General features: G+C 39.1%; 1 protein-coding gene across 17 annotated transcripts in view; it reads left to right on the forward strand.

Moving 5' to 3' along the window:
• PARN (poly(A)-specific ribonuclease) overlaps positions 1–25,411 on the forward strand; it is a 179,435-nt gene that overhangs the window by 56,667 nt on the left and 97,357 nt on the right. For 15 of the 17 annotated variants that reach the window (XR_015154689.1, XR_015154690.1, XM_086375670.1 and 12 more), the window contains 3 exons: positions 2,506–2,561; positions 3,537–3,623; positions 6,290–6,364. Coding sequence is in view for 15 of the 17 variants with exons in the window: in XM_086375670.1 (XP_086231796.1) it covers positions 2,506–2,561; positions 3,537–3,623; positions 6,290–6,364 (218 nt within the window). In the remaining 2 variants the exon portion in view is untranslated. Of the gene's footprint in view, positions 1–2,505; positions 2,562–3,536; positions 3,624–6,289; positions 6,365–9,132; positions 9,423–16,836; positions 17,668–25,411 lie in introns of those variants that run through there. The other 2 variants (XM_086375678.1, XM_086375669.1) reach the window with 2 other exon arrangements.

Below are 25,411 nucleotides of genomic sequence, written 5' to 3' on the forward strand. Positions count from 1 at the left end.
TTCCACAGACGCTCAGCTCCAGTTTTAGAATCGGTTTCCCAGTTGCATGGGGTACAGTCAGCCAAGTCACACACAGAATTGGTTTGCGTGTTCTTCCAGGGTTAGGGGTGATTTGCTTCTCTGTAAAGCCCAAAAATGAAGGTGGAGGGATGAGTGAGAAGGGCTATAGATATAATTCATTTGGAAGGGGTTTCTATTTAGTTAAAGTATTGAGTAAGCAAACAAGGTAGTGTAGGATTAACTAACTTAAAAAAAATCTTTTGTTTCTGCTGAGAATAAATTTTTACTGAGTTTAAACAGAAATGACAACTTATAAGCGAGATGAAATATTAAAGGACAAAGAGCTAGTGTAATGCTTGACAAAATGTATCTTTAAAATTAAGAAAATATATATTTACATGGCAAGAGAACTGGGGAAGTCTGCTTTTTAAATGTCATCCTTGTTTGTCTTTATAGGACAATAGATTTTTAAAAGAAATAAAGCAGCTGCACACTCAAACTTGTGATTTTACTTTATATTCGTCTCCCCACAGCAGGTGGGGTAGTGCACAAGATATACAGGATTGATTCTACTGGTGTTTTCAGTTGAACTTTCTCTAAGAAAATCTCTAGTTATTATCCCTGAGGCTCTCAGATGTGGTAGCCTCTGTTTTCTTTTTTAAGTTTAAAAAATAATCACAAAAGGATTTTTGAAGAACAAAACTCAGTTTCCCAAAACCATTGGCTGTTTTTTTTCAGCACAGGGAGTGGGGAGTATTTTTTATTTTTGGTTTAATGATATTGGGTGTCTTACAAAGCTGTCACAATAGTATAAAATTTTGTGCTTTTTTTTAAAAATTAAAAATTGTCCTGCAAGTTACTGATGTTTTGAATTTTTTGAAAGTTATCTTGAAATTAATTCTGTTGGAATGATGAACTGTAATTTACCCAGCCATACATGTTGTTGAATCTGGAGGTTGATTTTGATTACTGATGCCTTTGAAGGTATAGCAGTGAACATCTTGTTGATTCAGTTTTTATTCTTCTGTTGAAATTTGGGTACACAATTTATTTTTTTAGTAGTTGATATGTTTCTTCAACTTTTACTGAAAGTTGTTTTGGGTTTTTTTTTTTTTTTTTGGTTTAGAGTTGGGAGCCATCTCTCAATTTACTAAATGGAGAATTGAGAATTATGTGAACCATAAAAATATTGATCCTTCTAACCCAGGACTAACTCATCAGGTTCTGGTTGTCAGTAGTAATAGCAACCACTTTCGAATGGAATCTATGCTTTTATATGTCTCATTGTTTTCTGGCATTGCAGGCGGTATCGATTAAACTGGGTGAACCAGCTACCAGATCCAGAATAGTACACTTGAGCCTAAATTAGTGAACTAAAAATAAATTTGGTTTCTTAGCCATAGGATTTGGTTTATTAAATTGTAGGCTAGGCAACAAGTCCTCAAACCGCAGAGTACCAGGACTTTGTTTTTTCTGGCGTTCACAGAACAGTAGTATTCATGCTGATGGTTCCATTTGTAAACTGGATCATGCCCTGCCTGGCTTTTGAATGCCTGGTAATAATGTGCCTTAATTGCAGGTCAGTGAAGCCAAACTAATTGCTTGTTGGGCAATTGGATTGCCTTTTTAATTTGCTGTATAATGCAGTCCCTACCAGAAATGCACAATATGCCGTTATCTAAATAAAACTCATTAAAATCATCTTACAGACAACAGAATGCCTGATATTTTGCCCACAATCTCGCAAATAAAAGCAAATTGAATGGCATTATGGACAGCTGTAATTTAGAAGCACTCTTTTAAAAAGTGCCTTTGTATCCATTTTAAAAGTAGACATAAATGACTGCTATGGTTTCTATCAGTGTGATAGGTTTTTTGTTTGTTTGTTTTTACCAAGGATTATTTTACTTCATGCTTTTAATATGTTTTAGATGGGAGTAATGAAAGTTCACCCAGTAAAATTAGGACTCATCCAATGATGGCATTTCAGTTTAAAAAAAGAAGAAAAGAAACTGGTGACACATTCCTAGCTCACAAAACACCGGTCCGTAGGGATACCTTTTACGATTTGTGGGGACAGTTGTTCAAGGGGGTTAAGATGGTCGGCACGCTGTAGGACTCGTTTTCTCTCAGTTTCTCTGGACTAACAGGGCAGTTCAGCAGAGGACTTCGTTTTGACTCTTTGATGACTAATTTTATCCATTTAGCTAATATTTATTGAGTAACTCCTGAGTGCCACTGTTGTATGTGTTGGGGATACCAGTTTTTGTTTTCTATTTATAATAAATACTTTAGACTCAAGAAGTGTGCTCAGTCGTGTCTGACTAATATTTAGCTCTAGAGAAAGACGTGAAGTGGATCTTAAGACTCTTCAAAATGATTTTAGACATAAGGTAATATAATTAAGGAGCTTCTATGAAAGAATTTTCTAGATGTTTATATCAGTTGCTTTTTTTTTTTTAAATAGAAGTTAGTCCATTATCCATTTTCCTTTTCTTTTGGTAGGTTGTTTCTTATGAGAGTCATGGATATCCCCTATCTAAACTTGGAAGGACCAGACTGTAAGTGAATTTTTATTTTCTCATTGCATCTGCACATTTAAGTGTGTGGTCTGGAAAGGATAACAGGAACAGAATTACTGAAGAAAGAGCTTTATTCACTTAAAAATAGCCAGTGATTTTGCGGTTGATATGAATAGTATGCTTAAGTTAATGTTACCCTTGGGCCTTGATTAACCCATCTCTTTACTTACATTTTCCAGTTTATACATGAGTTGAATTTTAAAATATATATATCTTCTCATCATTACTTCATTTTCACTCAGCACTCTGAGTTCATGATTTTCTATAAATACATTGTGTATGTAATTGATTTCAAGATGTACTAGCCGTGACAATAACAGTACATTTTCTATTGTCCAAGTATTTGAGTATGTATATATTTAAGTTTTGTGGTTAGGTTTTTTTTTCTCTTTGAAGACCTCGGACAGCCATGCTGTTTGAGAGGTAGTTGTTGCTACTTCCGATTGTTCTTTTCCATTGCTGTTTTTGTAGCCTTGGTAAATTGCCTTAATATATGCCATAGGCATATAGAAACAGAGGAATTATACTTTATACAAAATGATAATAAACACTGCAGTAGAAGTTTGAGGACATACTATGTTGCACTTCCTATTAGTTTTAATGCTCAAACCTGTCATCCTTGCAACAATTCTGTGAGCTGAGTCTCGTCATCCCCAGTTTATAACCATGAGTGGTTAGGTCTCTTGCTCTGAGTTGCACAGTCAAGTGGTGGGTGTGGGATTAGAAAACAAGATTGTGACTCAGGACTGCGTCTGTTCAAACAGTCCATTCAGTTTGGACAGTGCATTTTTTTTTTGTTTAAGTTAGATAAACATGGACATTAGGGCTCATTTAGTAATCGCAAGGCTTTCATAATGATTCTCCAAGTTAGCCTGGGCTCAGTTTCATTGACGAACCACTGGTCAGCTGTCCACTTTTCAGCCATCAACCTTTCATCAAAAATTTGTTTTGTAGTGCAGCCTAAACGTGATCACGTCCTCCACGTGACATTCCCCAAAGAATGGAAAACCAGCGACCTTTACCAGCTTTTCAGTGCCTTTGGTAAGTCAAGCATAAGTATAGATGTCCTTTTAGGGTCCTGCTCCTCTTACAGTCTAGGTGGTCAGAGTATATAGATGGCTTTAGCTTGGACATAAAAGAGGATTACTATGCAAAGTTTTCATCTCAGAGAGTTTTTGGAGCTTGGTATGCTGCTTTCTTATGCCAATATGATCTGAGGACTTTTTGGTAGCATCCCACAGTAGAGCACTGTTACTCATCTATATCCATGGAAATAGGGTTAGGGTTAGGGTTAGGGTTCTAGCCCCTCACTGACGATCCATAGGGAGGAAGTCTAAGCTGAATCATTGTTAAGGTAAAATGGAAAGAGAACACCTGTTCCATAAGGGCAGGCAGTTGCTGCTTGATATCGAATAGTCCAGCAGACAAACACAGGTGTTTGAGGGGACTGAGTATGAGGTAGGTTCTTCTGTTACCTTTTTTATCAGGTCAGGTGATTAGATTAAATTGAACAGTCTTCTGATTAGGGTTTATAAAGGCCATTCTGATTGTAAGTCTTCAGCAGTGTCTTTTAATTTTAACAAGTAAAGTATTTAAACTGTTCTGGAAATTCGTGATTAAAATGGAAGCAGCAAAAACCTGAATGTCCAATAATAGGCATGTTTAGTGAATGTTAACGTGTCTCCCCAACAGCTTAGTATGTAGCCGTTTTATAAAGAGTTGAAGAGTTTGTTAAAAGGTTGTTAAGTGTTTATATTTTAGCATTCAGAGTAAAAAGCAGATGCAAAGTAGAATTCCTATATAACTAACATCATTTTTGTTGAAATCAAACTGAAAGGATACACCGTGCTCTTATCACTAAATGTTTTAGATAGGATTTTTTTCTTCCTCTTTGTGCTTTTCAGTATTTCTTAAAATAAACATATATTAGCTTTTACAAGTACAAAACGTTGCTCAATTTTTAGGCACGTAAGTGTATGCAAGTATATTTCTGGCAAGTTATCCTAATCTTTGTAGATAGTCTAAATGACTTCTGAAATTCTAGCCCTGCTTTTTAATTTAAATGCAGTTAGATTTCACAGTACATTCCTTTGGTAAGCTTTGGATGTTGTTTCCCATCTTGTGTTGCTCTTACCCCTGTTTACTTAAACTTTAATTGGCTAAATTCAGCAGGATTCTCTGAGTAGAATATTTTTCATTTTAATTAAAGAAAGGTTAACTGTGTGATATTGAACAGGTAACCTCTCTGTGTTTCCTCCTTGGAGATGATGATGGTGATGCTGCTGCCTCTTTAATGGGCTTGTCAGGATGATCAAATGAGCTGATCCATGGAATGCATTCAGAATAGTATGTGGCCTAGAGTAACTACTTGAGAAACGTTAAATATTGTTGTTGAGTCACTAAGTCATGTGCAGCTCTTTGCAACCCCATGGACTGTGGCCCACCAGGCTCCTCTGTCCCTGGGATTTCCCAGGCAAGAATACTGGAGTGGGTTGCCATTTCCTCCTCCAGGGGATCCACATCTCCTGCACTAGTAGGTGGATTCTTTTCCTGAGCCACCTGGGAAGCCCCCAAATACTATTTGTCTAAAAAAAACATACAGGGTAGAGAGCTAAGAAAGTAATGGTAGTGACTTCTGTAATTGAGAAAGTCCTGGCACCCCAAGGTGCAGCAGGAAGTGAAAGTTCTTTCCTGTGAAGGAGACTCAAAGCAATTTTCAAGTATTCCAAAGCCTTCAAAAATTTTAATAGATAATACATTTTTTCATCACTAAGTTTTGCTGATGTTTAGCCATTTAAAAAAAATTCCAGTCTTCTGTGTTTTTTCAGGAAGAGGGTAGTGTGTAGATCTCTGCTTGCCCCTGGTTTTCTCCAGCTCCTGGCCCTCTGCTCCTCTCCCACCTCTGTCCGCTCTCCTGCATTCCGTTCTGTTTGCGTTTCGCCTTTGCAGAGGACTTGTCTCTGTGTGTGAAAGTCATTTTGTGCCACTATACTGCTCTCTGTCCCTCCGTGTTTTTCTTTTCTGTATTGGTCTGTCTTGGTCTCCTCTCTCTGACCCCTTCTTCTCGTCCTTTATCCCCTACCTGTTTTTCGTTATTTGAGTTCTTTCCCTGGCCTTGAGATCAGCATTGACTTTTTCTTATTTCTTACACACATGTTCTCTGGTTTTTACTGTGATCTTTTTGAAAATATACCAGGTTCATGGACTTTTAGTCCTTTAGTTCGTGAGCCTGGCATAGTCCTTCATTTATTTAAGTCTTGCATTAGTTTTCGTTTGTTTGTTTATTTTCAGTCCTGACCCCAGCAGTGAGAGTGCCGAATCCTAACGACTAGACCACCAGGGAACTCCCTACTAATGATCTTGATTGAGAAAAAGTCTCTAACCCTGGCAGGAGATTGGGTTGAATGATAAACTGCCTCAGGATTTAATCCAGAAGGATCTTTTTTTGTTTGTTTTTAAAACAAACTTTAGAAGATTCTTCTGGTTTTCCTGGTTTATCTGCTTTCTTGAAGTTTCAACTGTAGTAGCTACTATGATAGATTTAAGTTTTATTTCTCTGTAGTGCTGAGATTTTGATCATCTTTTAAACTAACACCTCATCTCTCTTTAAATTGATGGATGTTCTGAAACAGATCAGATATATAAATGGAATCTGATAGCTACCTAAATGGCTAAATGCTGGCTTTGCTTTTAATTCACGACTTCAGGTAACATTCAGATATCTTGGATTGATGACACATCAGCATTTGTTTCTCTCAGCCAACCTGAACAAGTGCCGATTGGTAAGTGTGTTGGTTAAAAGGGGGAGCTTGCCCACTCACCAGTCTAGATGCTGTGCTGTTCAGTCCGCTGATTCACAAGCACTGCTGCCTGGTTTGTTTTGAGCTTGTCTCTAAAATAAAGGAAGTAATTAGTAAGTATCGCATGTAGATGAAAAAATAAGACAAATGTATAGATTCTTTAGATATACTTTATCATATATTTTTCATTTTTCTGTTCCCTTCCTATAGCCCTTTTTCCAAAATGATTTGTATGTTTACTTTGAAAGAAGTAGCAAGTTGAGAGGAATGGGGAATACCAGATGGTGATTCCTATATTGACCTGTTTGCCTCTATACTTTTCCCATTTATTTTATAACTTTTTGTGATTCACTTATTTCATTAAACTGGTATCAAATACTTGTTTTTACAGCAAATAAACTGAAAGATACTCTAGTTGCTTCTAAATTAGGATTGTAAAAAAGTCGAATACCAACTCTCTTATTGTTGGACCCTAAATAATTTTGATTTTAACCATCACAAAACATCCTATTTTCTTAGGATGCAAAGCTATTGAAGAAAATATGTATTGTTCAGCTACTTCTTCACATAGATTTCAAGTTCCCTGGTGCAAATAATAAAAATGTATGAAAATGTTAAGTATGCTGATTAACATTTTCTTCTTATTAAATGAAGTGCCACAGGCTAAAAGTATACAATTCTGACTGATGCATGAGTAGAATATAAGCAGTTCTATATGAAAATTTCTACAAATACACAAATTCAGGTCAAATACTTTTTGGTATTTAAAAAAAAAGTATATAACCATCACAGGAATATATGCCGTTATAGAAATGGAAAGTTTAGGCTCTGGAGTCATATTGCTGCACTACCTATAGTGTGACCTTGGGCAGGTTCTTTAATAAGCTGCTGCTTATCTTTATAAACTGAGGACGATGTTACGGATTTTCTAGGATTGTTGTGAGGATTACATGAGATGATTATGTATACAAAGCTGGCATTGCTTTGAACTTTTATGGTGGTTATTTTGAAGTAGATTTCCATATGAAAGGCACTGCAGGAGCTTATGACACCAGGAACAGTACTGGATACAAGGTGTGAATTATATTGCTATTAATAGTTACATGTTCTCATATTTGCTTATTTGTGACCCATCTCCCCACAATCCTTAGAAAGACAGTTTACATGGAATCCGAAGGGAATGGGTTATTAGAAAGCTAAGGATGACTTCAAGTGTGGGGCAAGGACCCTGAGATTAAGATGGTTGTGAGACTTCAAGGAATTAGGCCATGCAGTGGGAGCGAAGGGGATGCACAGGCTTTAAAGTCACACTGACATGGGAACTAGCCTGCCTCTGCCACCTGTCAGCCACGCACCTCGAGGCATGTCACATAAATTCTAAGCCACAGGCTCCTCACTTGAGAGATGGAGATGATGATAGTTACTTTGTAAGATGATATCACACATTATCTATTTAATTCGGCTGCTCTGGGTCTCAGTTGTGGCACTCGGGATCTTTGATTTTGGTGTGGCATGCAGGATCTTTAGTTGCAGCGTGTGACTCTTTGCAGCTTGTGGGATGTAGTTATCCAATCAGCGGCTCCCCAGCCCCTGCATTGGGAGCTCGGAGTCTTAGCCCCTGGACCACCAGGTAAGCCCCAAGATCACAGATTTTAAGTTCCCAGCAAAGAGCCTGGCACTCCACCAGCAGTGCCTGACAGTTGGTAGTAATTATCATGATACTGCTTGGCCTCCATTGCTGTGAACAGTAAACATAAGTGTGTGTAAATCTGGAATCTGTAAGACACTAGTGAGTAGTATTTACTTGAAAATGCAAGCATAATTCCTTGTTTATGGGTAAGAGGTGTCAAAGCCTCTTTTAACGTTCCTGTTATACTGTATTTGATGTCCCGTAATGATTATTCCCTTACTTATTTTTGCATCTTTCAATAGTACAGTAGCTTTTAAGCTCAATATTTTATTCAGTGATAGCTGAAATCAGGAAGCTAGATTTCAGAATCACATAGCCACAGAAGTCCTCTGATTTGTTCATTGCCCGTCTTATTCACCACTGGGGGCTTCCCTGGTGGCCCAGATGATGAAGACTCTGCCTGCAATGCAGGAGACCTGGGTTTAATCCCTGGGTCAGGAAGATCCCCTGGAAAAGGGAATGACTACCCACTCCAGTATTCCTGCCTGGAGAATTCCATGGACAGAGGAGCCTAGTGGGCTGCAGTCCATAGTGTTGCAAAGAGTCAGACACGACTGAGTGACTGGACACAAACACATTCACCACTGATTGCCTTCTCATGCCTGGCATGTGAATGGGCCATGTCGGGAATTGGCCAAGATGAAATTGTGACTTTTTACCTTTTTTCCTCCTAGGTTAAGAAGTTAGGTGACTTTTTTTTTAATTCCTTCTCTTCTTTATTTTTTATTTATTTTATTATGATGGTTATTTTTATTTGGGGATCTTTGTTGCGGCCTGTGGGCACTCTCTAGTTTTGGCGCACTGGGACTGTTCTGTAGTTGCAGTGTGCTCACTCCTTGCAGTGGCTTCTCTTGTTGCAGAGCACGGGCTTTAGAGCCTGAGGGCTTAGTAGTTGTGGCACGTGGACTTAGCTGCCCAGCCAGGGATCACACCTGCGTTCCTCCTTTGGAAGGCGGATTCTTAACCACTGGACCACCAGGAAAGTCCTGTGACTTGTCTTTTGACACATGCGGCTTTACTAAGCAAGTCTAATATTCCACCATAGTCTCTCTTCTGACAGAAAAGACAACTCAACGTAAATACCTGGCCATTTGCACGTACTGTGCCTGTGACTGCAGTTTTCTTGGCCAGGAGCCGTCTTGTACTCAACCATCCTCTCCCTCCAGAAGCCTGGCTCTGTCCTACCTCCATCCTCAGCTCAGCCTCGACAAACGTGTCTCCAGGCTCCCTTTACAGCGGTTTGGACCCCGTTCCCTGTACGGAGCCTGGTACCCTTTCTTAGCATACCTTGCTTCCGTGGCGGTCTTCCCAGATGGACTGCAGACTCTCTGAGAGCAGGGACCTTATCTCTTGTTTGCCATTGTGTTTTCAGGGCTTCGAGTTGTAGTGTCTGATGTTAGAAGTGTATGTTACGTAGTTGTTGAGCTGAATAAATGCCATTCAAGGTGTCATGACTTAGAAATGCCTTTTTGCACTTGCTGGGTGTATCTCGTGTCTCAGGCCTTGTGCTGTGATTTCTGAAGCGATGCAAATGTTTCACTGAAAGACAGTATAGAATTTGTTTTCTATCCTGGTGATTTTACCGATGAGCAAGACCCAAGGTATTTAATATGCTGCAAATCCTGTTAATGTTATCTTAAACAAATTACTTATTCATTTCAGCGGAAACACAGGGCCTGTTAGATCAATAACGTAACATTGGAAAAATCATTAAATGCCTGTTTATATAGCAGCTCATAATGGCTTCTTTGGCTCAGTTACAAACTATTTTTGATTTACATTTAAGGAGTTGCTTTTTTACTGACACCTGTCTTTTTTTTTTTTTTATTTCTTCATCATACTGAGTCTAATCAAGATTTCTTCAGAGCATTTTCATGACTATGACAGCTCTTTCTCAGGTCTATCAAAATGATTAAAACTCTTCTCCTGAGTGTCATTTAGTTTGATTCCTGTTGCTTTTTGTTTCTTCACATTCTTCCCCTCTGTCTGGGAAGACAGCCTGTGGGCAGCGTGGGACTTGATGCCATGGAGGAGATCACTTAGCTTCATCGTTTGAGAATTTTTCTCAGAGTCATTGAATAAGAAATCACCTGTAATGGTCACATCTGAATAACTCAGACATATTTAGGATTTTTATATACCTAATGCAGTCTTGTTAAATGGGGGAAAGAGCTCAACAATATTTCAAATGTACTGGCTCTTCCTAGTCTTACTCTCAATATTTAGACATTGTCTTATGTGTCCTTAGGCTCCTCTGTCCATGGAATTCTCCAGGCAAGAATACTGGAGTGGGTAGCAATTCCCTTCTCCAAGGGGATCTTCCTGACCCGGGGATCGAACCCGTTTCTCCTGCAGTGCAGGCAGATTCTTTATAGTGTGAGCTACGAGGGAAACTCCTTAAATACATTATAAGGCATTATCCCTCTGCGTATAATTGTTATAGAAATAGCTTGAGGAAAATTAGCTTTTCATTTGTTTTGAAAGTCAGAGGTTGGAGCACACCATGAATACTACAGAGAAATTTTAAAAAACAAAAATTGATGAAGGCCCTAGGTCAAAAAACCTAGTGGTTATTTTGTAAAGCTAGCCCTCCTTCAGGGATTTACAGAAATTCCTGATACGCTGCCTTACGAGCTTGTTCACAATGAGTTTATGGGGATGGGTAGGTACCTGGTTTTACAGCTTCACTCAGTCCCTAGTATGAGTGTGTTTATGTTAAATCATCCTTTTAAAAGCCCAGCTTGTGATTGTGCTGAACAGATAAACATCAGAACTGTGATATGGTTTTTGAAGTGATTATTTAGTACTGGATTTCTGAAGAGGCTGCTTATAACTTTAAACTTTACCTGTGCTTTTTGTTAGCCTTTTAAAGTTTACCGAATCTGTAGAGGTACTCGTCTGTGGGATTGATTTGTGTTCTCGTTTTTCCTCAGTCACTCTAGGTTCCTGACTTTGTTGCTCTTTTCAAAGAACCAGCTTTTGGCTGACTTCATTTTTCTATGTTGTTTGCTGGCATCTATTTTGTTGGTTTCTGCTTTGTTGTTTTCTTTCTTTTTTTTTTTTTAAGTTGCTTTGGATTTACTTTGCTCTTCTTTTCCAGTTTCTTGAAGTAGAGTTATGTGCTTTTTTTTTCCCCCTGTCTTCTAAAATATTTTTGAGCCTGGCTTCCAGTAGCTTAGCAGTACAGCCAGTGATCAATCAGATGTGCTTGAGCACCTTGAACCAGTAAGGCTTTCTGCTTTTGCCAAGAAGGTCTGGGAATGTTCAGCATCCCGCCTTCAAGCAGTTCATAAGTCTGCCCCAGTGTTCACTTTGGGGTGGACCTTCTTTCTCCAGTGTGAGTGCAGAAAGCTTCACGCCCAGCCAACAGTATGTATGTAGCTAAGACCCTGTCCCAGTCATTGATTTTGACCTCTTTTTGGTTCTAATACAAGCATTTAAAGCTATAAGTTCCCCCAAAGCACCGTTTCAGGTACATCCATCAGCTGTACTTTGTGTTTGCATTATTGTTAAGTTAGACACGTTTTCTAAAGGCTCCTTTAACCAGGGATTATTGGGAAGGCTGTTGTTTAATTTCCAAGTACTTTGAATTTTCCTAGATTTCTTATTGTCACTACTTTATAATTTAATTGTGTTGTGATTAGAAATTTTACTATGATTTCAATCCTTTTAAATGCAGTGAAATTTGCTTTATAGCCTCACATAAGATATGACCTGTCTTGCTGAACGTACTGTGTACACTTGTAAAGAATGTAAACGCTGCGGGATAAGGTTTGGTCTATCAATATCACTGTTGTTCAGATATTGTATCTTTACTGAGTCTTATTTAGTAATTCTATCCATTTTTGAGAGAAGGTGTTAAACTCTTGGATGATTGTGGAAATGTCTCTTTGCCCCTTTCATTTTGTCATTTTTCATGTCATATATTTTGAAGCTGTTATAATTGTTTTGAATTTCTGGTAAATTCATTCATTTGTCATTATGAAATGCCTGTCTTCATCTTCTGTGTCACTGTTATTTTTAAGTCTAATCTGATATTAATGTAGTTAGTCTTTTTTATGTTTGGCAAATCCTTTGTGGTGTATCCTTTTTCTTCCATTTACTATGAGCCCATCTATGTATACATAAAATAATCTCTTGTATTTGCAGACAGTGCATAGTTGGGTCTTGCTTTTTAAAAAAATCCATTCTGATAACTCTGACTTTTTATTGGAGTATTTAGTCCATTGATGTTTAGTGTAATTATTTCTATGCTTAGGCTTGTCATTTTAAAGTTTGTTTTTTGTTTATTCACTCTGTTTTTTATTCCTTTGTTTCCCCCTTTCCTGTCTTCTTTTGGATTATTTGAAAAATTTAAAAGAATTCCATTTTAATTTTTCTGTTGGCTTTTTAGTGTTATATACCTATTTGCTTTAGAAATTTCAACATATATTCATAACTTTTCACGGTCCTCTTAGAGTTCATGTTCTTATATAGAGGGTGGAAACCTTACCTATATATAGGTAGAAACCTTTGTATATATATTCCACAGAATTCAGTACATTTAAATAGGTCCATTTACTCTAATTCCTTACTGTCTTTCTGGCTGTGACTGGCACAGGTATCATTACAAGTGCTCTGATTATAAATCCCACAGAATGGTGTTATAGTTTTGCTTTAAGTAGTCATATGTATTTTAAGAAATTAAAAGGATGAACTTTTGTATTTTCCCAGATAGTTACCGTTTCAAATGTCTTCATTCATTCCTGAAGATCCAAGTTTCTTTAGGGTATCATCTCACTTCAGCCTGAAGAACTTCTTTAGTATTTCTTATAGTGCTGGTGTGGTGGCAACTATTTCTCTTGGTTTTTCTTTATCCGAAAATGTCTTTTTTTGCCTTCATTCATGTAGAACATTTTAGCTAGGTATAGAATTCTGGGCTTTTCTTTCAGCATTTAAAGATGTTCCACCGTCTTCTGGCTCCCATGGTTTCTGATGACAGGGTTGCAGTCATTTGAATCATTGTTGCCCTCTGTGTAATGAATTGTTTTTCTCTGACTACTTTAAAGATTTTTCTCTCTACCACTGATTTTTTTAGAGTTTGAGTATGATGTACATAGGCATGGCTTTCTTGAATCTATAGATTTATGTCATTTATCAGGTTTGGGTAGTTTTTAGACATTATTTGAATGTATTTTTCCTGTTCTGTATTCTCTTACCTCTTCTTTTGGGGCTTCAGTTACCTATATATATAGGAGACCTTTTGATTTTGTTCCTATGTTTCCTGATGCTCTGTTCATTTCTTTTCTACCTTTTTTTCTCTCTTCTTTAGATTGGATCATTTCTGTTGACCTACAAGATCACTGACTCTTCCTCAGTCATCATCATTCTGCTATTAAGCCTGTCCAGTGAATTTTTAATTTTATATATTTTTTAGTTCTGTATTTTCATTCAGTTTATTTTTCACTTTTTCTATTTCTCTGTTGAGATTTTTTATTTTGAGCCTATATACCTTTACTTTGATGAACATATTCAGAATAGCTAGTTTAAAGTCTTTGTCTAGTAATTCCAATGTCTGTGTCATCTAAGCATTGGTACCTGTTGATTACCTTGTTTTTGAGACTGGGTCACATTTTCCTGACTCCTCATATATTCAGTAACTTGGGGTTGTTTTCCTGGACAGTGTGACTATTCTTTTGTGGTGACTTTGGATTCACTTATATTCCTCAGTGTGTTGCTGTTTTTGTTTTAGTTTTAACAGGCAGTTAGCTTAACTTCAAAGCCTCTCATGCTTGTGGTGGGAAATAGCTTAGATATTAGCAGTTCAGACTGCTTTCACTCTGCCACATGCATGGCCAGGGATCAGCCAGTTGTGCTGTGTGTGCTCAGGCACTTTTCAGTCATGTCTGACTCCTGGGCGAGGGTATGGATTGTAGCCCACCAGCCTCCCCTGTCCATGGGATTCTCCAGGCAAGAATACTGGAGAGGGTTGCCGTGCCCTCCTCCAGGGGATCTTCCCAACCAAGGGATTGAACCTGTGTTTTTTATGTCTCCTTCGTTGGCAGGCGGGTTCTTTACCAGTAGTGCCCCTGGAAAGCCCCACATTGGGGTGCCCAAACCCTGGGTTCCTCTTTCTAGGATTCCTTCGTCATTCCATATTGCCACTGATTACCCCTTGCTCCCCCAATCCCCAGCCCCCTGACTCCTCCGATGAGAAAGACATGGGATTTCTCTATCAGAGTTTTAATTCCTCTTTGCCCTTTTTACTACAGATTCCCTTTAGGGCAAAGTCACATTAAAAAAAAAAAACAAAACACCAAAAACCCAGGAAATTCACTCTATGCTAGTTTGCTTCCTTCAAGTTTTGACTCCCCTCCAGTATCTCTCTATTTCTGTCCCAGGGCCCTTAAATACTTGCTTTTAGCATTTTCCCCCAGAGCTTATGTTGTCATCAGTGGAAAGGTCAGCTTGTTAGGAGCTTATTCCTCTGTCTTGGAGGTGGAATGCTTTTACCTTTGCTTTTCACTTGTTGCCCCTATAGCATCTGCTTTTGATGCAAAACTTCCTGCTGTACTATGCCATACTTGAACTACGTCTTTCTCTTTGTTTAATAACATTTTAAGAGAATCTAATGTTAGTGCAGTAACAACCTGTCACTTACTTCCTCTAATCAGTTAAAAAGTTTCAGTTCAGTTCAGTTGCTCAGTCGTGTCTGACTCTTTGCAACCCCATGGACTGCAGCACGCCAGCCCTCCCTGTCCATCACCAACTCCCGGAATTTACTCAAACTCATGTCCATTGAGTCGGTGATGCCATCCAACCATCTCATCCTTTGTCGTCCCCTTCTCCTCTTGCCTTCAATCTTTCCCAGCATCAGAGTCTTTTCAAATGAGTCAGCTCTTCGTATCAGGTAGCCAAAGTATTGGAGTTTCGGCTTCAACATCAGTCCTTCCAGTGAACATTCAGTACTGATTTCTTTTAGGATTGACTGGTTGGATCTGGTTACAGTCCAAGGGACTCTCAAGAGTCTTCTCCAACACCATAGTTCAGAAACATCAACTCTTTGGCGCTCAGCTTTCTTTATAGTCCAACTCTCACATCCATACATGACTACTGGAAAAACCATAGCCTTGACTAGACAGACCTTTGTTGGCGAAGTAATGTGTCTGCTTTTTAGTATGCTGTCTAGGTTGTCATAACTTTTCTTCCAAGGAGTAAGTGTCTTTTTATTTCATGGCTGCAGGCACCGTCTGCAGTGATTTTGAAGCCCCCCAAAATAAAAAGTTTAGTTCCTTTTAAATACCACGCATATACTGATAGACAATATCCTGACAAATGATTGGTGTTTTTGCTTCTCTCTGTGGTGCTTTTCATAGTTGGCTAGTGTGTTTCTGTATATTTATTCTTCTCAAGAAATGCACAGAACAGTCAAGAACCAAAAAATAAGTGATATTTTTCCTTTCTTGGTAATTTTCCTAATCTTAAATGGTATGTGGGTTCAACAGTTATCTTGAATTATAAATTATGGCAATAAATAAATGAGTTCAACTACAACATGCCTTTTTAAAATAAAAATCCTTTTAAATCAGCTTGTTCCGGAGGGAGAGGATAGATGACAACTTTTGGTTAAAATTATACATGATTTTTATGCCGTAAGTGCTGGATCCTGAAAGCAGTGTTCTGTTTTGTTTTTTGACCACACCACGCAACATGTGGGATCTTAGTCCCCTGACCAGGGATTGAACCCATGCTTCCTGCAGTGGAAGTGGGGAGTCCTAACCACTTCCAGGGAAGTCTTTATATTTGTTTTTATACAGGACAAGATTTTTTTTTTTAATAGTAGTGGCTTATTGAGTACTTCAGTTTGGTAAAGGGAAATCATTATTAGTATGAAGCATGCATGTCTAGGGACTGTGGCCAAAATCTTAAAATTAAAAAAAAAGCATGCATGTCTATATGTTATGTTTTGATATCTTCTCCTTTGAAAACTTGTAAGAGCAACTGACTCTTTTTATTCCCCCTGTAAATCACTTAATCCACAAAAGGCACTGTGGATATTTTTGATAATATTTATTAGGAACCTTCTTGTTTGCCTAATTCCCTTATGTGTTTAATCTTGAGAGTTAGCGGTCTTATGCACCTCTGCTGTGAAATCTGTATCAGTCAGATTTATTTAAGAGTGTGACGGTAACTTGGACTCTTCCTAATTAAGGCATTAGCTGGTGTAAGAATAGGGCGGAAAGTTTCCTGACTGCCAGATAAGGCTTCCCAAGTTCTTAATAGAATTACCAGTGTTAAAGCAAGCAGTGAGGAAGTGAGTCCTGTGGGAGTGAGAATGTCACCAGGAGAAACGCAGTGCTTATGCCTCAGAGGCTGGATCTTTATCTTCTGTTCGAGGAACTGGGTTCGACCTTTGTGTTTAAGGGGCCATGTTATATCTGGTTCGAAGACTTTGCTTTGTGATGCACTGGCCGAATATTCAGGAAACCCATCAAATTTAGTTGTCATGTCATTTGTTAAAATATTGCTTTTGTTTTGCTCTCCTGCTTCCAATTTTAGAAGTAAATCAAACTCACTATAGAAAATGTGAGAAATATCTGAAAATATAAAGGCAAAAACAGTTCAACCATGGTCTCACCATCGAGATATGAATGCTAGCAGTATTTTGGTTAGTGTTTCCTGTCAGTTGTTGTACTCTGTCTGGGTGAGTATTTTTATAATGTTTTTAATACTAGAGACCTGACTTTAAATGCGTTTTTTAAAAACAATCATATATTTATTTTAGACTTTTGGCTGTGCTGAGTCTTCCTTGCTGCACTGACTTTTCTCTAGCTGAGGTCGCAAGGCTACTCTCGAGTTGTGGTGCGTGGCTTCCCGTTGTGGTGGCTTCTCTCGTTGCAGAGCACCAGCTCCAGGGAGCTCAGGCTTCAGCAGTTGCGGCTCGAGGACTCCAGAGCACAGGATCGGTAGTTGTGGCGCACAGGCTTAGTTGTTCCGAGGCATGTGGGATGGGATCTTCTTGAGAGCCCATGTCTCCGGCCATTGGCAGGTGGAATTTTTACCACTGAGCCTCCAAGGAAGCCCTAAATGGTTTTTAGGCCTGCTTTTTTATTTAACATTATTTCACAAGCACTTCCCATGCCATTACACATTTTTCTACAAGTTTCCTTTTAATGGATGCACTATATTTCATTGTATAGATATATATAACTTATTTAACTGGAATCCCTTCTGGATTATATAAGTTATATCCACATTTTTACTATTTTTAAATAGCTTCTTTAATGAGCATCTTTGCCTTTATCTCTGATTATTTTCTTAAAAGAAATTCTGAAGACGTGAAATCGTAATGATGATCTTAAAGAAAAAAATCTAAAAAAAGTCATTTTTTCCTCTTATTGAACAGTGATAGTTTTTGTTAATAGAAAAGTTTTAAAGTACCAAAAAATTAAGAATTTGTATAGCATCCCTCTCATTATTAACAGATAATGCAGTAGCATTTGAGATGTACTTTTGAATTGTGTATATTTAAGTATGTATTCATCTTATAGTATTTTATGCTTTGTGTATTGTTTTACTGTGTTCTTTTAACAGTGCTTCATGTCTATGTAATAAACTCTTTATATTTTTTTGTGTTTAGTTGAACATTTCATCATGAATATATCATCATTTATTTAACCAGTTCTGTGCTGGACATTTATACGGTTTTAGGACTCTTTACTCCTATTTCGAAATAAGCTTTTACTTATTTTTCAGATTGAGATTAGAATTGTTCTGGTAGGGTCACTCAAAAAGTCCACTTGGATTTTTCACTGCTATTTTAACAAATTAATTCCATTGATGTCTTTATTTTGACATATTCAGTCTCCAGTGAGGTATACGTATCTTTTCCTTTACTCAGATGATTTTGTGCATCTTTGAATGTAATTTTGTGTCTTGTGGTTCTTGTGTTTATCAACATTCTTTTCAGGGTTACACAGAAGAAGTTATAAAGCAGGTTCCATTGCGTCTGTCCCAGAGAACAAACAGGCTCCTTTGTCCTCTGTGTCTCCCGGAGTTTTCTCAAATTCATGTCCATTGAGTTGGTCATGCTGTCTAGCCATCTTATCCTCTGCTGCTCCCTTCTCCTTTTGCCTTCAGTCGTTCCCAGCATCAGGGTCTTTTCCAATGAGTAGGCTCTTTGCAGCAGGTAGCCAAAGTGTTAGAGCTTCAGCAACAGTCTTTTCAGTCAATATTTAGCATTGATTTCCTTTAGGATTAACTGATTTGATCTCCTTGCAGTCCAAGGGACTCTCAAGAGTGTTCTCCAGCACCACAGATTGAAAGTGTCAATTCTTCAGCACTCAGCCTTCTTTATGGTCCAACTCTCACATCAGCATATGACCACTGGAAAAACCATAGCTTTGACTAGATGGACCTTGACAAGCAAAGGGATGTCTCTGCTTTTTAATATGCTGTATAGGTTTGTCATAGCTTTCCTTTCAAGGAGCAAGCATCTTAATTTCAAGGCTGCATTCACCATTTGCAGTGATTTTGGAGCCCAAGAAGATAAAATCTCTCACTGTTTCTACTTTTTCCCCTTCTGTTAGCCATGCTATGATGGGACCAAATGCCATGATCTTAGTTTTCTGAGTGTTGGTTTCAAGCTAGCTTTTTCAGTCTCCTCTTTCACTCTCATCAAGAGGCTTTTTAGTTCCTCTTCATTATCTGCCATTAGAGTGGTATCATTTGCATATCTGAGGTTGTTGGTATTTCTCCCAGCAACCTTGATTCCAGCTTGTGATTCATCCAGCCCAGCATTTCACGATGTACTCTGCATATAAGTTAAATAAGCAAGGTGACAATATATAGCCTTGTCATACTCCTTTCCCAATTTTGAATTGTTCAGTTGTTCCATGTCTGGTTCCAACTGTTACTTCTTAACCTGCATACAGGTTTCTCAGGAGACAGGTAAGGTGGTCTGGTACTCCCCATCTTTTTTAAGAATTTTCCACAGTTTGCTGTGATCCACACAGTGAAAGGCTTTAGTGTAGTCAGTGAAGCAGAAGTAGATGTTTTTTTGGAATTCCCTTGCTTTCTCTATGATCCAATGAATGTTGGCTATTTGATCTTTAGTTCTTCTGCCTTTTCTAAACCCAGCTTGTACATCCAAAACTTATTGGTTCACATACTGCTGAAGCCTAGCTTGAAGGATTTTGAGCATAACCTTGCTAGCATGTGAAATGAGTGCAGTTGTATGATAGCTGGAAAATTCTTTGGCATTGCCCTTCTTTGGGATTGGAATGAAAACAGACCTTTTCCAGGCCTTTGTCCACTGATGAGTTTTCCAAATTTGCTGACATATTGAATGCAGCACTTTACAGCATCTTCTTTTAGGATTTTAAATAGCTCAGCTGGAATTCCATCAACTCCACTAGCTTTGTTGGTAGCAATGCTTTCTAAGGCCATCTTGACTTCACACTCCAGGATGTCTGGCTCTAGGTGAGTGACCACACCATTGTGGCCTTCCAGGTCATTAAGGCCTTTTTTATACAGTTCTTGCCACCTCTTCTTAGCATCTTCTGCTTCTGTTAGGTTCTTATCGTTTCTGTCCTTTGTTGTGCTCATCCTTGCATGAAATGTTGCTTTGATTGCTCTAATTTTCTTGAGGAGATCTCTAGTCTTTCTCACTGTATCGTTTTCCTCTATTTCGTTGCATCATTCATTTAAGAATGCCTTCTTATCTCTCCTTGCTGTTCTTTGAAAGTCTTCATTCAGTTGGGCATATCTTTCTCTTCTTTGCCTTTCGCTTTGCTTCTTTCCTCAGCTATTTATAAAGCCTCCTCAGGCAACCACTTTACCTTCTTGCATTTCTTTTTCTTTGAGATGATTTTGGTCACTGCCTCCTGTACAGTATTTTGAACCTCTGTCCATAGTTCTTCAAGCACTGTGTCTACTAGATCTAATCCCTTGAATCTATTCATCACCTCTACTATATAATCATAAGGGATTTGATTTAGGTAATTTCTGAATGGCCTTATAGTTTTTCCTATTCTCTTCAATTTAAGTCTGAATTTTGCAATAAGGAGTTCGTAATCTGAACCACAGTCAATTCTAGGTTTTTTTTTTTTTTTTAACTGACTGCATACAGCTTCTCCATTTTTAGCCGCAAAGAACATAATCAGTCTGATTTCGATATTGACCATTTGGTGATGTCCATGTGTAGAGTTGTCTCATGGGTTGTTGGAAAAGGGTGTTTGCTATGACCAGTGTGTTCTCTTGACAAAACTCTGTTGGCCTTTGTCCTGCTTCATTTTTTACTCTAAGGCTGAACTTGCCGGTTACTCCAGGTATCGCTTGACTTCCTACTTTTGCATTTCAGTCCCCTGTGATGAAAATAACATCTTTTTTTTTTTGATGTTAGTTCTAAATGGTGTTGTAGGTCTTCATAGAACCAGTCAGCTTCAGTTTCTTTGGCATCAGTGGTTGGGGCATAGACTTGTATTACTGTCATGTCAAATGGTTTGCCTTGGAAGCAAACCAAGATCATTCTTTCATTTTTGAGATCACACTCAAGCACTGCATTTTGGACTCTCTTGTTAACTATAAGGGCTACTCCGTTTCTCCTAAGGGAGTCTTGCCCACAGTGGTACATATCATGGTCAGCTGAATTAAATCCACCCATTCCTGTCCATTTTAGTTCACTGATTCCTAAGGTGTTGATATTCAATCTTGCCATCTCCTGCTTGACCACGTCCAATTTACCTTGATTCATGGACCTAACATTCCAGGTTCCCATGCAGCATTGTTCCCTAAGGCATCAGATTTTACTTTCAACACCAGGCACATCCACAACTTAGTGTTGTTTCCATTTTGGCCCAGCCACTTCATTCTTTCTGGAGCTATTATTAATTGCCCTTTGCTCTTCCCCAGTAACATGTTGGAAATGTTCCATCCTGGGGGTCTCATCTGGTGTCATATCTTTTTGCCTTTTCATACTGTTCATGGGGTTCTCCAGGTAAGAATACTAGAGTGATTTGCCATTTCCTCCTCCGTTGGAGGAGGAGAAGGAAACGTTTTGTCAGAAGTCTTCACTATGACACATTTGTCTTGGAAGGCTGTGACCCATGAAGGGGATGAAAGATGTTGCCAGTGAAATCTTATGGGATGGTGAAACTACAGGTAAATTTCACTTTCTTGTGTGTGTGTTGTTTTTTTTTTTTCCTGTTTTCTGATTTTTCTGTAGGACAGGTATTACCTGTATATTAAAATTTAATAATAAAGGCATACTTCTTTCATTTTCATATGTGCAAGAAGACAGCAAAAGGAAACTTCTTGCTTCTAAAATTCTTAAATGTCTAGCATGTGGTTGACTGTAGTTATTTTATGGTACTTTTTCCTGATCATGAAATTTATGGAATTAGTTCCTCTGCATTTTCCTTCTTCAACTTTTTGGTATAAATCTGCTATTCCGGGAAGATAAGTATGAAGCATTTTTGATTTGTGTTATTTGTTGATCATATTTCCACTGTTGAGTATTTTTACAACCTGTCCTTTCTTGTTTATCCTGGAAAGAATCCCAAACATCACTTTTGTAGCAGGATGAATGTCACTTCATTATGTTCAGCAAAAATGCCAGAAAATATTAGACCATTGGAGTGTTAAGTAATTTGTAATTGATGGTGGTGGTGACCCTGGCACTTCAGACCAGGGTTTTACCTTAATTTATACACCTCAATATCAACATATCTAGATATTTACTAGTGTGTTTCAAGTTGCTTGATTATAAAAAGCAAGCATGGCTTAAAATAAGTGTTTAATTATAAGGCTTTATATTACACTCTCCTACTAGTAGGAGTGTCTTTTATTCCTCATTAATTGGAGCAACATGGGGAATTTCATGGAGGTTTGTTTTCTAATTGCATCACAGGCCAAAGAGCAAACTGCTACATTACTGGGGAAAGGAACAGAAAAGCGGGCTTCCCAGGTGGCACCATGGTAAAGAATCAGCCTGCCAGGGCAGGAGACACTAGAGACTCGGGATTGATCCCTGACTTGGGACGATCCCCTGGTGTAGGAAATGACAACTCACTCCACTGTTCTTGCCTGGAAAATGGCATGGACAGAGGAGCCTGTGGGCCACAGTCCATGGTGTTAAAAAGAGTTGGACACGACTGAGGAACTGAGCACACAGACGACATAGAAGAGACACCAACACATGAAAATAAAACTTTGAGCTTTTTTCCCTTCAAAAATTCTTTATTGTTATTATGTAGGTAATTTAAAGGAAAGGGAAATAAATTATTATAGCATATTATCTAGCAACACAGTATGAGCTACTTATAGGATGGATACCTACTAATTTTAGTAATTATTGTTTCTCAAAATATGAATTGTGTTATAGTACAAGCCGGGTTACATTTAGAGGTGCATTTTTATAATCATATATTCAGATGGCATGTAAGCTTTATTGATTTATCACTGTGTATTGGTAGAAACCTTGTATATTTATGTTCAGTGTTCTTTATAGTCACGGCAGAGAAGAGAATAATTATGAGGTGGTTTGCAAGGTTTTTTAAAAAGATGAGTTTCTAGAAATTTCTTGGTGGTCCAGCGGCAAGAACCCTGAGCTTCCAGTGCAGGGGGAAGGGGTTCCATCTCTGGTCAGGAAACTGGGATCCCATAAGCTTTGTGGCGTGGCCAAAAAAACCCAGAAAGCTGGGTTTCATTTGAAAGCTGCAGTGTTAATCTTTGCATAAATATTTGCCTGTCTACTGCTGAAGAACCAAGGTTCTGAACTAAGAAATAGAGATGAAATAACAAGGGTTTCTGCACTCAAGGAATTCATGGTTTGGTGATGCAGATGGGGATCTAGACCAGCAGTACATCACTGGGGGCTGGGATAAGGTACGCCACTCCGAGAGAGAGAACCGGTTCAGACTGTCATGGAGACACAGAAGAGGGTCAGCTGGGGAGGCTTCCTGGAGTAGGTGGTAGAGCTCCCAGTTCTGAGTTGGATGGAGTTATAGTCTAGTAGAGGAAACCTGAGAAAGTTCTGGCAAAGAATGGGACCAGCACATCCTTTGATTTGATTGGAATGTGGGTACACGTGGTGGAGTGGCCGGAAAGGAAGTTAGAAGGTCGAAACATGAAATGTGTGCATTAAAACTAGGAGTTTGCTTCTGATCCCTTGTACAAGCCTCCTGTAATGGTGATCTGGAGTAGTCTTTTTTTTTTATGGGCCACACTGCAAAGCCTGCTGAATCTTAGTTTTCCTGACCAGGGATGGAACCTGATGAGTCCCCTGCAGTGGAAGCACAGAATATTACCCACTGGACCACCAGGGAAGTCCCCTTGAGGTAGTTTTTTAAATCAGGTTTTAAAATAATATTTTGCATCTCAGTTTGTTTTTTTTTGTCGTTGTTGTTGTTGAAGTCTGGGGCTTTCAAAAGAATTTCCAGGTATGGAGTGCTTAGTGTGTCAATTTGAGCTGCTCCTGCACAAGCCTGGATGCTGTCAGAGGTGGCACAGCCCCCCCGCCCCCCATGGTACTCCTCCATATGTGTTGGTGTCATTGTAGCACAAGGTCAAAAATAGACGGATATATTCAAGCAGGTTCTGTTTATTTTTAAGTGTCTAGGAGGTTGGTCTTTGCTTCAGAGCCTTCTCTGAGACTGAGGCCAAATTGAATTTATCTGGGAAGCTGCCGTGTCTATAAATGCTACACAGAATAATAAATGGGCCAATGGCTTCCAGGAATCGGTGACAGAGCACTTCAGACCCTAATTTAGAGTTCATAAAAATTATCTCTTGACAAACAAGATTGCAAAAAAAGGAAATCCTACCTAGTGGGCTCGTCTTTGGACAAACATATAAACATTTGTACAAAGGATACTGAAGCGAGTCAAGGTAGGAGAGAATAATTGAATGGGTGAGTGAAAGAAGGTATCCAGATGGCAAGTGTTATATGCCGTTTTACATCCTTGGTATATGGGGTCGTTGCTGGGATGAGTTGGGAAGGCTTTAAGAAGAGGCCTCAGTGGGGTTCTTGAAAGAGGGCTGATCCTGAGTTAACAGAGAAGAGAGAGAATGGTTCAGGCGGAGCTGTAGGCAGCAGAATGGATGTTTACGACAGGGTTTGTCAGGCTGGCTCCCTCTCACTGGGCTGTGAAATCGTTTTAGTGACTGAGTGTGACCAGCCTATTTTTTATAAAAGGAAAAAAGTTAGAAAATGTCAGAGTGAGTCTCATGTGATAATGATAGGTTTGCTTTTTTTAATGTAACTTTTTTCTAGGTATAAATCTGTACGTGTGGGAGTGTGTGTGTGTGTGTGTGTGTGTACTGGGTTGTAATAAAAATGTAGTGTTGCAGGTCATGGCCAAAAAAGTGAATTCAGACAGTTTAGGAGATAAGCAAAGCTTCCATGTAATGGAGAGTCTCCTCTTCCGTGTGCAGAGCCCTCCTCTGGCAGGTGAGGGTGACTCTGACAGCGATCTGCGTCCTCAGGTGCTCCCTGTCTCTAGCGGGGCTGGGGATCGGTGTGGACAGCAGATGGCAGGAAGGCTCGTTCCTTCACTCAAGTCTCCATGAACCGGGTGGAGACCTCCATGCTTCTCAACCCAGAGAGGGATACTGTGGCTAAAACGTCTCACCCCTTTCCATCCCCCTTGCTTGCTCTTCCTCGTTGAAGGCAGCTGATGGTGAAATTAGGAAAAGGCTGACATCCCCGGGCCAGTGGGAGGGATCATTGTATTGAAGAAGGCAGGCCTGGAAAACCAGCTGCTAGGGTCTCTTCCTAATCTTGAGATTAGGAAATAGTTTAGATTTTAGAGGCTCCCAGCAATTGTCAGGTCTTTTCACTGATGTGGGGTGGGGGTGGGGGAGGGTCACCTGGTCTGAATTTCCTTTTTTTTTTTTTTTTTTTTACTTTTTATTTTATTGGGGCATAACTGATGATCCTGGTCTGAATTTTTTGTAGGGGGTGGCATTGGCCATGGTAGGAATCCCTGTTTGGGCCTCAGACCCAACATCAGTCTCCAACACAGGGAGTCTCATGCTTTGGGGGAACCTAAAGATGATACTGTGTCTTCATCCATTCCTCCATCTGTCCCACAACTTGTTGAACCTGTAAGAGGGTGATGCTCCCTCACTGCCAGCTGGGACCAGTGGGAGAGATGGTTGGAAAGGACCAGATCCTGAGGGCTCCTGGTACTGCTGTCCAATCAGATGTCGACTTTGTATGTGAGCACCGGAGAGCCTTTCTGTGCACCTAGAGGTGTGTGGGTGTGAGCGTGGGTGATGACATGTTAAGAAATTTCTTTCCTCACATTTCTTTCCTGCGTGATAAGGAATTTCTTTCCTGTCTTTCCTATTATTTCTTT

Source organism: Bos grunniens, chromosome 25 (genome assembly GCF_055505025.1).
Source record: "Bos grunniens cultivar Pamir isolate PY7600 chromosome 25, Bosgru_T2T1.0, whole genome shotgun sequence".
In the NCBI taxonomy this organism is placed as follows: domain Eukaryota; kingdom Metazoa; phylum Chordata; class Mammalia; order Artiodactyla; family Bovidae; genus Bos; species Bos grunniens.